Source organism: Schistocerca piceifrons, chromosome 1 (assembly GCF_021461385.2).
Source record: "Schistocerca piceifrons isolate TAMUIC-IGC-003096 chromosome 1, iqSchPice1.1, whole genome shotgun sequence".
Lineage (NCBI taxonomy): Eukaryota > Metazoa > Arthropoda > Insecta > Orthoptera > Acrididae > Schistocerca > Schistocerca piceifrons.
The window spans coordinates 659,788,896-659,800,921 of record NC_060138.1 but is presented as its reverse complement, the minus strand read 5'-3'; the positions used below and the strand labels follow the sequence as shown (position 1 = coordinate 659,800,921).

The 12,026-nt window shown below is 44.6% G+C and overlaps 1 protein-coding gene across 3 annotated transcripts in view; it reads left to right on the top strand.

Moving 5' to 3' along the window:
• Positions 1-12,026, top strand: part of LOC124805514 (DNA-directed RNA polymerases I, II, and III subunit RPABC3) — a 496,564-nt gene that overhangs the window by 236,225 nt on the left and 248,313 nt on the right. For 2 of the 3 annotated variants that reach the window (XM_047266081.1, XM_047266090.1), the window contains exon 2: positions 11,808-11,891. In XM_047266081.1, the coding sequence (XP_047122037.1) occupies positions 11,808-11,891 (84 nt within the window). Of the gene's footprint in view, positions 1-11,662; positions 11,698-11,807; positions 11,892-12,026 lie in introns of those variants that run through there. The other variant, XM_047266098.1, reaches the window with a different exon arrangement.

The following is a 12,026-nucleotide window of genomic DNA, read 5'->3' as shown; positions in this document are numbered from 1 at the left end:
CGTAACTAATGAGGAGGTATTGAAGAGGATTGGGGAGAAAAGAAGTTTGTGGCACAACTTGACTAGAAGAAAGGATCGGTTGGTAGGGCATGTTTTGAGGCATCAAGGGATCACAAATTTAGCATTGGAGGGCAGCATGGAGGGTAAAAATCGTAGAGGGAGACCAAGAGATGAATACACTAAGCAGATTCAGAAGGATGTAGATTGCAGTAGGTACTGGGAGATGAAGAAGCTTGCACAGGATAGAGTAGCATGGAGAGCTGCATCAAACCAGTCTCAGGACTGAAGACCACAACAACAACAACAACAACAACAACAACAAAGCTAAGAAATAAAATTGAAGGTGGTGGATCAGACGAATGAAAAGCGAGCAGATTTAGTCGTATGAATGAAGTGAATCTCCGTAAATATGACAGTACGATAGACGAGGAGAGGGATTAATTTACTATTTTTGACAAATATTGTTGGAGACGTAATAGAATTTTTCGAGACGCTGCTTTTTGACTAGCCAGAGCGTATTCAAAGGCAATGCTATTGAAAGAAACGTTCAGCTCTCCGCCAACCCTAGACAAGGACGTCAGTGTTACAATTGAAGCACTAAGAACCCTAAAGGCTTGAAGCACACCGTCGTCGAGCCCACAATTAGGTGAATGTCAGAGAAACCAGTAAGACAACTTTTCGTAAATATTAGTGTATACGATGTGGGCCTTCAGCACAGATAAACCAGACGCACCACAAGATTAACAGATGGCAGAAGCATAAATAAATGCCCTTGTGGTTCTCAGCGCCTCAAGACAGCTCATTGCAAATTATATCTTCATGTGCACTGTAGCACCATTCTGATTTTCATGACCCTCTTGCCGATTTAGTATCTTTCATATCATGTGCAAAACAGGTAAGATTACGTGGGTGTTTGAAAAGGGATGACTTTTTTAAATTTGTTATGAGAAATTATCATAGTTTAGATGGTAAGTTTCGAGTGCCTATCTGAGTTGACTCTTCCATTTGTTAAGCACTATACTCCGAAGTCTACCATGTCCACCCTTTCCCCACCCATAGCTGCACGCGTGAGCACGTCGCTTCCGAGATTCGGGGCAGCGCGCTAGTCTCGTATCGTATCAGTCCGGCGAATGGCGATGTGCTGGCCAGACTGGACGTGGTTTTGAGACGGTTCCCCACATCTGACTTGGTGAATATCGGGCTGGTTCCCCTCGTGCCACTTCTGTTTCGCACCGGTGGGGGAGGGGTGGCAGGAAGGGCATCTGGGCACTGTCTACCATTAACATTGCCAAATACAGAAAATTGACATGCCGCACACGTAAAGATACGGGGTAAAGGCCAGAAAAAAAAGATACTCGTACGTCTTCCGTCTTCCGTAGAAGCTGCAAAGAGGAGACATGGGGATTTTTGAGGCACAAATTTCAGTGACATTTCACTCACAGGTCCCTCATTGAAAAAATTAAAGTACGCCTATTTTCGTCCTTTCCGTCAAATTCCGTAATTTTTGAGAAAAGCAACGTCTCCCGTGTCATTTAAGTCCATTGGATTGATATAATTGACCAGCCGATTCGGTGTGCGTAAGCGGGTTCATGGTGGCCTTCCGATTTTTAAGAAAGTTTTTTGCATTGCGGAATATGTAGTTCCATAAAAATAGTCTATCTTTACAAAATTATAAATACTTCTATTCGTTTGATGTAGAATGTAGTATATGTTTATTGTGTATTCAAATTCAGTTGTATTGCTCGACGAACAAATGAAAGAAAAGCCACGTCAAATGACGATTTTTAATTTTCACTAATGCTTCCATGACAAGCGAATGAAACTGTTTATTGTATTGAAATGCTGATTACTTAGTGAAAAAAAAATTTAGTGTTTGAAAATATTCTTCCTTCAAAGTCCAGTGGCAGACTTTCGGCCTGATACAGAAACTTGGAGAGAAGGCTGCGCTCGCCACTCGCCCGTGGAGTTGACTCTTCACCGCCAGCTTGATTAAACACCACCATTTGTCGAGCTAAGAGCCAACAAGCATCGTATTTTTCCATCAGAGACGGACATCTGTGCGAAATTTCATCCAGTTCATTAGCCTACAATTGTCAGCTCTCCCTGTTGTAAGACAGTACCTCACGGCTCCTTAGCAGTCATGGTCACAACTGGATCTGCTATCAAAGTATTGTGCAGAATAATGAACTTATCTGGATAAAAGAATGAATTCCAACTATCGGGAATACCTCTGAACCCTTACGGGTCAACGCAGGTGAACAGGCACTTCTCTGAATTTGGGGAAGAAGGGGGGGGGGGGGGGGGGGGGGAGGGACGTATAATGTCCGATTGCATGGTGTGTTGCATATAGACATGCATGTATTTCTATAGTTACCTATCTCCTAATTTGCAGTGGGGTTGCTGTTCGACAGCCAAATTGACATCATCAGGTAAAGCAAGGTACTAACTTGAAACTTCCTGGCAAATTAAAACTGTGTGCCGGACCGAGACTCGAACTCGGGACCTTTGCCTTTCGCGGGCAAGTGCTTTACCAATTGAGCTACCCAAGCACGACTCACGCCCCGTCCTCACAGCTTTACTTCTGCCAGTACCTCGTCTCCTACCTTCCAAACTTTACAGAAGCTCTCCTGCGAAACTTGCAGAACTAGCACTCCTGAAAGAAAGGATATTGCGAAGACATGGCTTAGCCACAGTTTGGAAGGTAGGACTGACGAACCGTTATCATAGCCCCAATCTGCCAGTATCTGTCTTTAGCCCTCCAAAGCTGGACGCAGCACTGCTGCATACTGAGAAAAGGATCTATCGCCACAACTGGCAGAAGTATAGCTGTGAGGACGGGGCGTGAGTCGTGCTTGGGTAGCTCAGTTGGTAGAGCACTTGCCCGCGAAAGGCAAAGGTCCCGAGTTCGAGTCTCGGTCCGGCACACATTTTAATTTGCCAGGAAGTTTCACATCAGCGCACACTCCGTTGCAGAGCGAAAGTCTCATTCAAGGTACTAACTTGTACTAAGAGTTAGCTTCAGAGCGGGTCTCCATTTAGGAGATAGGCGTGAATAGTACACTGAGTGAAGAATGAATATTTCACTCTGCAACAGAGTGTACGCCGTTTCGAAATTTCCTGGAAGATTAAAACTATGCGCTGAAGCATTACTGGAACATGGAACCTTGCATTTCTCAGGTAATCCAGACAAGACTGACGAACCGTTATCATAGCCCCAATCTGCCAGTATCTGTCTTTAGCCCTCCAAAGCTGGACGCAGCACTGCTGCATACTGAGAAAAGGATCTATCGCCACAACGCAGGGGGCATTTCCCTGCTAACAGAACGGCTTGGAAATGGCCGGTAGGAGAAGAGGCCGCGGCGTGTTGTCGGAGGCGCGGCTCGTCTGTGGCTGGGTGGCAGCAGCACACAGGTGCCCCCCCTCTCGCGAGCGGACACTGGGTTGGCCGTCAGGCACCGCTGCGCTGTCAGCGCTGCGCGCGCCCACACACACACACACACACACACACACACACACACACACACACTTTAGCACTCATCTGCGTCGACTGCACGAGAATGAAGTGTTCTGTCTAACCTTGAGTGCCACCGAAATATTCTGAACAAGTGTCCATCACTTGATGTCGAACACCGTGCCAAACAGCAACCTTTTCTACTGTATTCTAAGAATTAAACGACGTAACGTTCCACATCTAGCTGCATTAATCCTCCTCTTGGTCCGCAAAATTATCACCAAACATTTGCAACTACAGGGGTCGGACAAAAATATGGAAACACCGCAGGAACGCATCTTTGAACGTAAATGCAGATGCTAGCCAAACCTGCAGGTGGCGCTGTTGTATTTGGCAACGAGCGGCACCTGTGTGATGTCTTCAGTATGTTGCAAGCGTCAGTCGTGCTCAAAACAGCGCTCTGTGTAGTTGTGGGTACGTTACGTCGGAGCTCAGTGCATTGGAACGGTGGCAAATTGTTGGTGCTCGAATGGTGCGTCTGTAACGAAGGCTGCCGACGGGTTTGGTGTGTTAAGAAACATCTTATCCAAGATTTATACAGGGAAAGCGGAAAAACATTATCCAAGCGTTTCTGAAGAAGAAAAATTTGTTAACATCGAGTATAGATTTAAATGTCAGGAAGTCGTTTCTGAAAGTATTTGTATGGAGTGTAGCCATGTGTGGAAGTGGAACATGGACGACAAATAGTTTGTACAAGAAGAGAATAGAAGCTTTCGAAATGTGGTGCTGCAGAAGAATGCTGAAGATTAGGTGGATAGATCACATAACTAATGAGGTGGTATTAAATAAACTGGGGAGGAGTTTGTGGTACAACTTGACCAGAAGAAGGGATCGGTTGGTAGGACATGTTCTGAGGCATCAAGGGATCACCAATTTAGCATTGGAGGGCAGCGTGGAGGGTAAAAATCGTAGAGGTAGACCAAGAGATGAATACACAAGCAGATTCAGAAGGATGTAGATTGCAGTAGGTACTGGGAGATGAAGCAGCTTGCACAGGATAGGGTAGCATGGAGAGCTGCATCAAACCAGTCTCAGGACTGAAGGCCGCAACAACAACAATCAAGTCACAACGCGGACGAAAGTGTGGGTTGAGTGATTGCGAGAGACGGGCGATGAAGAGGATTTTGACAGAAAATAAGAGCACGACAGCCCCAAAATTCACTACAGAACTTAATGTCGCACTCGCGAATCCTGTCAGCACAAAACGACAGAAAGGGAGCTTCATAATTAGGGATTTTTAGGATGAGCTAGAATTTCAAACCCACTATCAGTGATGAAAATGCCTGTAACTGAAAAACGTGATTCGGAAGCCATAAAACTAGGAGTATGGAGCAATGGGAGAATGTCATTTGATAGGATGGGTCATGCTTTCACACTGTTTCAATCTGAGAGTTTACGTTTGCCGAGAGTGGAAATGGGGAACAGGGGGCTTGGGTGATGATTTCAGCAGCCATATCATTATATTCTGTGGCCCCATGATTACTCTAATAGGTCGCTTTACAGCCAAGTATTGTGTGAGCATGTTGACTGTCAGGTCCATCCCGTGGTGCAGTGTTTGTTGCCCAATAGTGATACTATGTTCCATGACGAGAGACCCCTCTTCGCCCTGTTCGTATCTTCCAGTGCTGATTTTGTGAGCACAAGGATGAATTATCGAATCTTAGCAGAACCCCTTTGGTTGTCATCCTCAGCATCCTTAGAGCAAAGCAGTACGTCAGCGATTATTGTGCGCCCCTTCATGAAAAGCCATTCTGGGCTTACTTTTCAGTAAAATAATCCCCGGTCGCACATCGCGAGAGTTCTTGTCTTCATGCTTGCCAAACCCTGCCTTGGTCAGCAAGGTTGCCGGCTCTCTTCCCAAATGAGAATGTTTGAAACATTGTGGCCGGGGCCCTCCAACCAGCTCGGCATTTTGACGATGTAACGCGCCAGTTGGACAGAATTTGGCACGATATCCCTCAGGAGGACATCCAATTACTCTACTAATCAATGCCAAGCCGAATAATTGTTGCATAAGGGCCACAGGTGGACCAGTTCGTTAATGCCTTGCGCAATATGTGAAGCTGTTTCTCTTGAATAAATCATCTATTTCTTCTGAAATTGTACTCATTCGTTTGTATGCACATGTACATCAGAATCTACCGATTTCTGTCCCTATCGGATAATTCCTTCGTGGTACATATATATGGTGTACTAAGCCCGATTGCTGACAATGGAACACCTGTCTCATTTGAAGCGAAGTGAGTAAGCGCAGTAGTTCTCCGCAGTTGGTGTCGGCGAGGAAGGAGCTCAGAGGAAATCCCCGCCGTCATTGTTCCTTTGCGGGTGCCGCCGCGCCGGCCTTGGCAGCAGTGTTTCCTCGCCGAAATTGGCGCCCTCCGCTCCAGGCTTCACAGCCGTCCAGCCTACTGGTTACGTATAGCAGCGCATGTGGACACAGCTGTATTCACTGCCCGCTGGTTTCGGCATCCTTTCCCTACTTGAACTGTTAAGCTTCGCTCGATAGAAGAACTGTATGAAGTAAGAAGTTGAAGGTTTCAAAAAGAGGTTGTGAGTCCGTCCGTCCCCCCCCCCCCCCCCCCCACTCCCCACTCCCCCGTCTATTTGATACGAAAGCATCATCGAAACAGACGCACATAGCCCCAGAACTGTATGCGCATACCTGTTGAAGGGCTTAAAGTAAGTGTTAATCGAAGCCAGCTGTTAACAGAAGTGCGTAACGACTATAATGTAGCCAGTGTAAATCCAACAGTGGTAACCCACACTGTCAACTTAGACTAAACATTGACAGCTCTCTTAATGCATTCCACAAAAATGAAAATATAGTAACACTTGACAATAAGATTAATTAGTCATGAATAGATCAGTCGTGTCATTCATATGCTTGGGGCTGTGGAGGTGTTAAATGGTACCATCACTTTAGTTCAGTCTAGGCATCCATTGGTTCGTAGAATACTCAGACTCTGAAAGTTGTGTACTAAAAAAGTTGTATACATATACTTACAGTAGAATACTGCCATACAGTGTGTGGGATCCTTCTGCTTATAGGGATATCAAGCATATACGAGTAAGGGCGGAGGGAGTGAGATCAGGTTTCTTTGCCCTGTGTCTGTGAGTGAAACTGAAACATTGAGAAATTTATACTTTTAGACGCCATAAGGAAAACGAGATCTGCTAAGGAAATTCGGGGAATAAGCTTCTAAACCGTATCTCCTACATTTCGCTCACATGTGTGGAGAATGAAGGATAGAATACAGTAACTGTAGCTTCCTCTCGAGCAAAAAAGCACTCATGTTTTTCACCTTCCGAGCGCAGTAATCTTGATGAAAGGTATGGAAAAAAAATACCCTTTGGCCAGCCGTAGATGTAGGTGGATACTAAAAACTGTGTTGTCGTTGAAAAAGTTCCTTCTTTGAGGCATTAGCCGTTCTTACTTGTGCAGCCACTGCATATCGTAGTGCGCCAGAAGATCATGCCAACTTACCAGTATCGTTATACACATTGATTCTTATTAATGTGTAAAAAAAAAAAAAAAAAAAAAAACAAAGCGACGTAGATGACTGAGACAAGTAATTCGATATAAGACGCATGGGACCGCGAATGTCGGAAAATACCACAAAACTGGATGACCAATTGCTGAATATCTACGTCACCAGATGACGTACCACCCTGCACGTGCAGCCGTGGAGCCTATCGATCTGTCGCACCTGATCATCCCAAGTCAAGTATTCAAGTCGTTATGGCTCCGACTAGGGCGCGTGGGGCTCAGGGTTTGAGTCTTGCACCTGGCAGGCAGTACTTGTTTGCATTGCCTTAGACAATTATGTGTTTACATTGAGGTACGGCCGCTGGTTGATTGTAAAGTATAATACAACAAAAACCTACTGCATTGCGTCACAAGTAAACGAGTATAGGCTTCCGAACTGCATCGCAACCATTAAATGACCTACGTGCTCTTTACTAAAAAAGTCTGTGAACAAAAAAAAGGACAAAATGAAAGAAGCACAAAATTAAAACAGCTTTTCTCATAGTTACACCGAGGGCAGTAATTTTGTAACTACATTTACAAAAGATCACTTTTACAAAAGGTTTTCGTAGACAGAGTATCCAAGCGGAGCGATGTGTAGAACCCCCCCTACCGGTGAAGGTAGGATCAACTGGCCACATCACATGTTCAGCAGTTGTCATCCATTTTTCGAGTTTGTGTCGCGTATCAACTTACTTGTCTCAGCGTCATCTACGTCGCTTCGGTTTTTTTTAAGTTAATTGTAATCAACCTGTATAGTAGCAGAGCATGGCAGGTCATAGGATAACAACAAATTCATTGCGTCTGCGATCGTCCCATACGGATGAATTTGTTATAAACTTTATGTGAAAGATCAGGTTTCCTGTTCTGTATAGCAGCATTTGGAATGCCAAAGAAAATTTCAGATGTTATCTTTACAGAGAGAAGTGGCGCAGTAGTTACGTGCTTTGAATAGGTCGTCAGAAGGGGCGGACTATAAATCCTCGTCCGCCCACCCACGTTTCCCAAAGTCGTGGAGGCGAGCACGGGCTTATTGCTAGGGTGTGGACCGATTTTAGTCCCCATCCCTTTCCATCTGACTGAGTAGACGTCTAGGTGGACGGCTCATTAAATTTTAGCTTCCTTTCCATAAGTCATTTGTCTGTACATAGCACGAGTTTAAATAATAATGACTTATTAAAATGGTAACGATAAGCATGGTCCAGTCAAATTTATAAAGCAGATTATCGTGTTTCATTTACGAAAATAAAGTATTCTTATATCCTGCTGTGAGAAAGATAACCTGTCAGAGAACCACACTGAAACAGTTTACGCACTTTCGTAAATTAGGAAATCCAGCTACGATTCCACTCATTGCCATATGTGTGTACTGTCGTGATGTTGGTTCCGTGAAGATTTTGCTGATAGATTCATATCGTGGCCCAGCACACTGTGAGAATGTTTGATCTTTCTAAGCTGAGACTGTTCGCTGTATCGTTACGAACAACTGCCTAAAAGTTGCCGACGCGATGACAAATTGTGTCACGTGTAACTGATTTTGCGGCTGTCACGCCGGCACCTATGCTGGGTCACATGTCGCGGCCTTGGCATTGCTTCCGCTCTTTACAACAGGAGAAAAAGACCACCTCATTTCGCAACCACCTCCTCGGGATTCTTTGCCGCCACGTCAGCAGCAACTACTTGTCTTCCACGCTAGTCGTATAAGGCTAAAAGGCGTCCCTGAATCGGCGGTTGTGATGAACAGTGGTCATAAGACGCACAAGTCTTGCTGTCGATTTAATTCACTGTTTATTTTCGCAGTTGAGGATGAATGTACAAGTGAACACGTCACAATCTGTTTCTGTTCTTTTATTTCCACAGAGACAATTCTCCGCTGTAGTAAAGACATCTTATGTTTTTCTATAGGTTTAAACCACTTTAGCGTAACGAGACGTTGGAGTAATGCTGAGAAATGCGATGAGCGTATTCTCAACAACAAAATTTTCTCAGTGGGTGACAATCGCTAGTCAGTGTCTTTGGGAAAGAAGAGAGGTCTACTGTTCACTTAATTCGTATTTTTCAGTCTCAGACTCGGGCATGTTTCCTGCACAAGTTGACTTTTCTTTTTATCGAGCGATTTACATACATACAGCCAGACGGAAGAGGTCTGACTTTTTTCTGCGCCTTTAAATTACGCCATCCTGCAAGAACACTTTCAGTTGAGGAAGTTACCGTGGTCCATGACAGAGGAACAGATGGCACATCGTTTCTGTTGCTTCAAAGAAACGGTTCAATAATTCGGAGATGGACCTTTCGGTGTTTGCATCTCATTGTTATAGGAGACATACGAGACGGATGCCATATCATATCCAGAATTTCCAACCAAATTGCAGAAGGGATAGTGTGTTGTTGAAACTGAGAGCACTTGACCCGCCGGATGGAAATCCGATTTGTAACAAAGGAGAGTGTGGTGCCTATGTCGTTTATCTTACCGAGTGTCTTGAAATGGGTGGCACGCAGCCCACAAAAAACCCTCACTGGGAAGTCGTATGCGGAAGAATTCCTGAGTTAGGGCCATGATACTGTCGGACCAACTTTGAAAATCGGCAACTTATTCTTCCATCTTACAGCGCCCCAGTACTCTGGCTAAAAGTTTGTAAAGACTTTTCAGCAGTCTGCCTCCAAGTTCTTGAACACCCGCGCTACGTCATTAATATTGTCATGTGTCACTTAAAGTTGTCATGAAACGTCAGCTTCTTCCCACAAATGAAGATCTCCTTGAGGCACGTGGGGTTGATCATGCGGACGCCAGAAGCCATTGGAACGAGAAAGAAATGTATTAAGTGCAGTGGCTATTGTTCAGAATTAGCGAATTAAATAAGAATTTCCTCGTCGATTTTTTAATGTTCTATTTGGCTTTCTTGTAAGCGGTACCAAATGAGTTTGTCGTGCAGTGCACTTGGCAGCTCCGGTGTATGTTTGTAGTTACTAAATTGTAATGGCAAGTGACTGTCCCACCCACTCTCTTCAAATGGTGAAGAAACCGTACATCATAATAATCGCTGCCATTGAGAAATCGCACTTCTTGCGTATCGGGAACCTTTGTCACATTGTGTAATACATGAATCATCACGTGTTTTCGAGCTCGATGCACAGATAATTAGAAAACTTAGTTTGACAGGCGTTGTTTGCAGTCACCCAGGGCACTTTTAAGATAGATTATCGGCAAATGAAAAGTCACTGCCAGCCATATACTCAGTATTTTTTAAATTCCAGTATTTGGCAGTTATGCGCTTCTTCGATAAATTAGGAATCTGTTCACAAGATACTAAATAATATGCAAATTAAATTACAACAGTTTTTTGCAAACATGGTCTGAATCGGACCGCACGCTTTATATTTAATGACCAGAGAGGGAGATGGGGGTCTCTTATAAGACATTGGATTTTGTTTTAGAGAAGCCAAATTCAATTATCTATCCAGCCATCCTAATTTGGATTTCCGCAGTTTTGCTTATTCGCTTCAAAGGTGAATATTATTCAAGAAAGCTTCATCCAAAAGCCCATGGCCCATGGATTTCCCACTCTTTTTAAACTGAAGGAGCACTGTGTTCATAATGAACACTCTGGAATAGTTCGTCGAAGAGGGGAAATAATTAATACTGCTGAACATTTTAAATCATTTCCACTTTCGGCATTAGTACTTAGTGGGTGTAAACCTGGGTACCGATATAACATTTTCTTTCGTCTAGAGCAGCTACGACTTAATCTGCTATCTTCCCCAAATGAAAGAGGACTGGCATCAGTATTTTTCCCTTGTGTTTCACTTAAGACACAGACACCTAAATACCACGCAGTGTCTTGATTTACCATCTGTCTTAGCACACAAGTACAATTGAGTTTTTGTTTTCACAGCATCTTTATAGTAACGTGCAAATTTTCGGAAAGAACGAATCGCGGCCTCTACGCTGAGCATTTATGCCTTATGTACGCACAGCTTATGACGTAATACACTACAGACATTAACTGAGACCCTCGGGAGGACATTACAATTGCAGTGCTCGTTGCTATGTAACTTACGTAATAGGGGCACCAACGTCGTTGTAATTCCTGAATCTGCTCCCTGTCCAAGCAGGTGGCTGTATTGGAAGTGTTAACTCGTACCATTGAAATTACTCAGATACGTTTACGGTAACAGTTACGGAGCTGCTTCACTATTCGCTATATGACCGGTTAAGTCTGAAAAACAGTGACGTAGTTTTAAAACTGCTTTTTCACAAGAGAACACTCCATGACACAGATTTGAAACGATGTTCCTGAGTTGTACTGCCTCTCCGGACCTGGGGAACATTGCTCGGCGTAGCTCTCCGAGGAAGGCCACGGCGGCGGCCGCGCTGGCAGCTGCGCAGTCAGCTGACTGTGACGTCAGCGTGACCGCAACATCACCCTCCCCTCCTCGCCTGCTAACAGCGGCTGACAACAAACAACCGGGAAGTTGACTTGCCTCGCCCGATCGTTTCGTCCTTTCCATAGCCGCGTGGGTTGTGCTAATCCTTGCGCTTGCGGCCTAAGCGCTCCGCCTCTTTCACAGTGGATCGGATTTCATTACCCTCGCCTGTCCAAATAATTCATTTATGGATTGTTGGTCGCTAATTTGGTGATGTAAGGAACTGCGTTTCGAGGTTGTAGCTTTTTATGTTATTAGCGTCAGCAGTCAGTTTTTAAGCGCCGGAAACGGCGTAACCGTTCTTTTGACTTGTTGCTTACTCTCGTTCTTTTCTTGTCTGTGCAGTGAGCCGCCTGCATTGCGAGAGTGAGTCCTTCAAGATGGACCTCATTCTCGACGTCAACACGTGGCTATACCCCATGGAATTGGGTAAGTTATGAAACTGCATACGCACCGTATTTCTTATATCGCCCGTTTTCTTTCCAAACCATCCTGCTGATACTGTCTGTAATTCTGGCACAGTGCACTGAATCATGTGGAAGAAGCTTATTCACAAATAACATT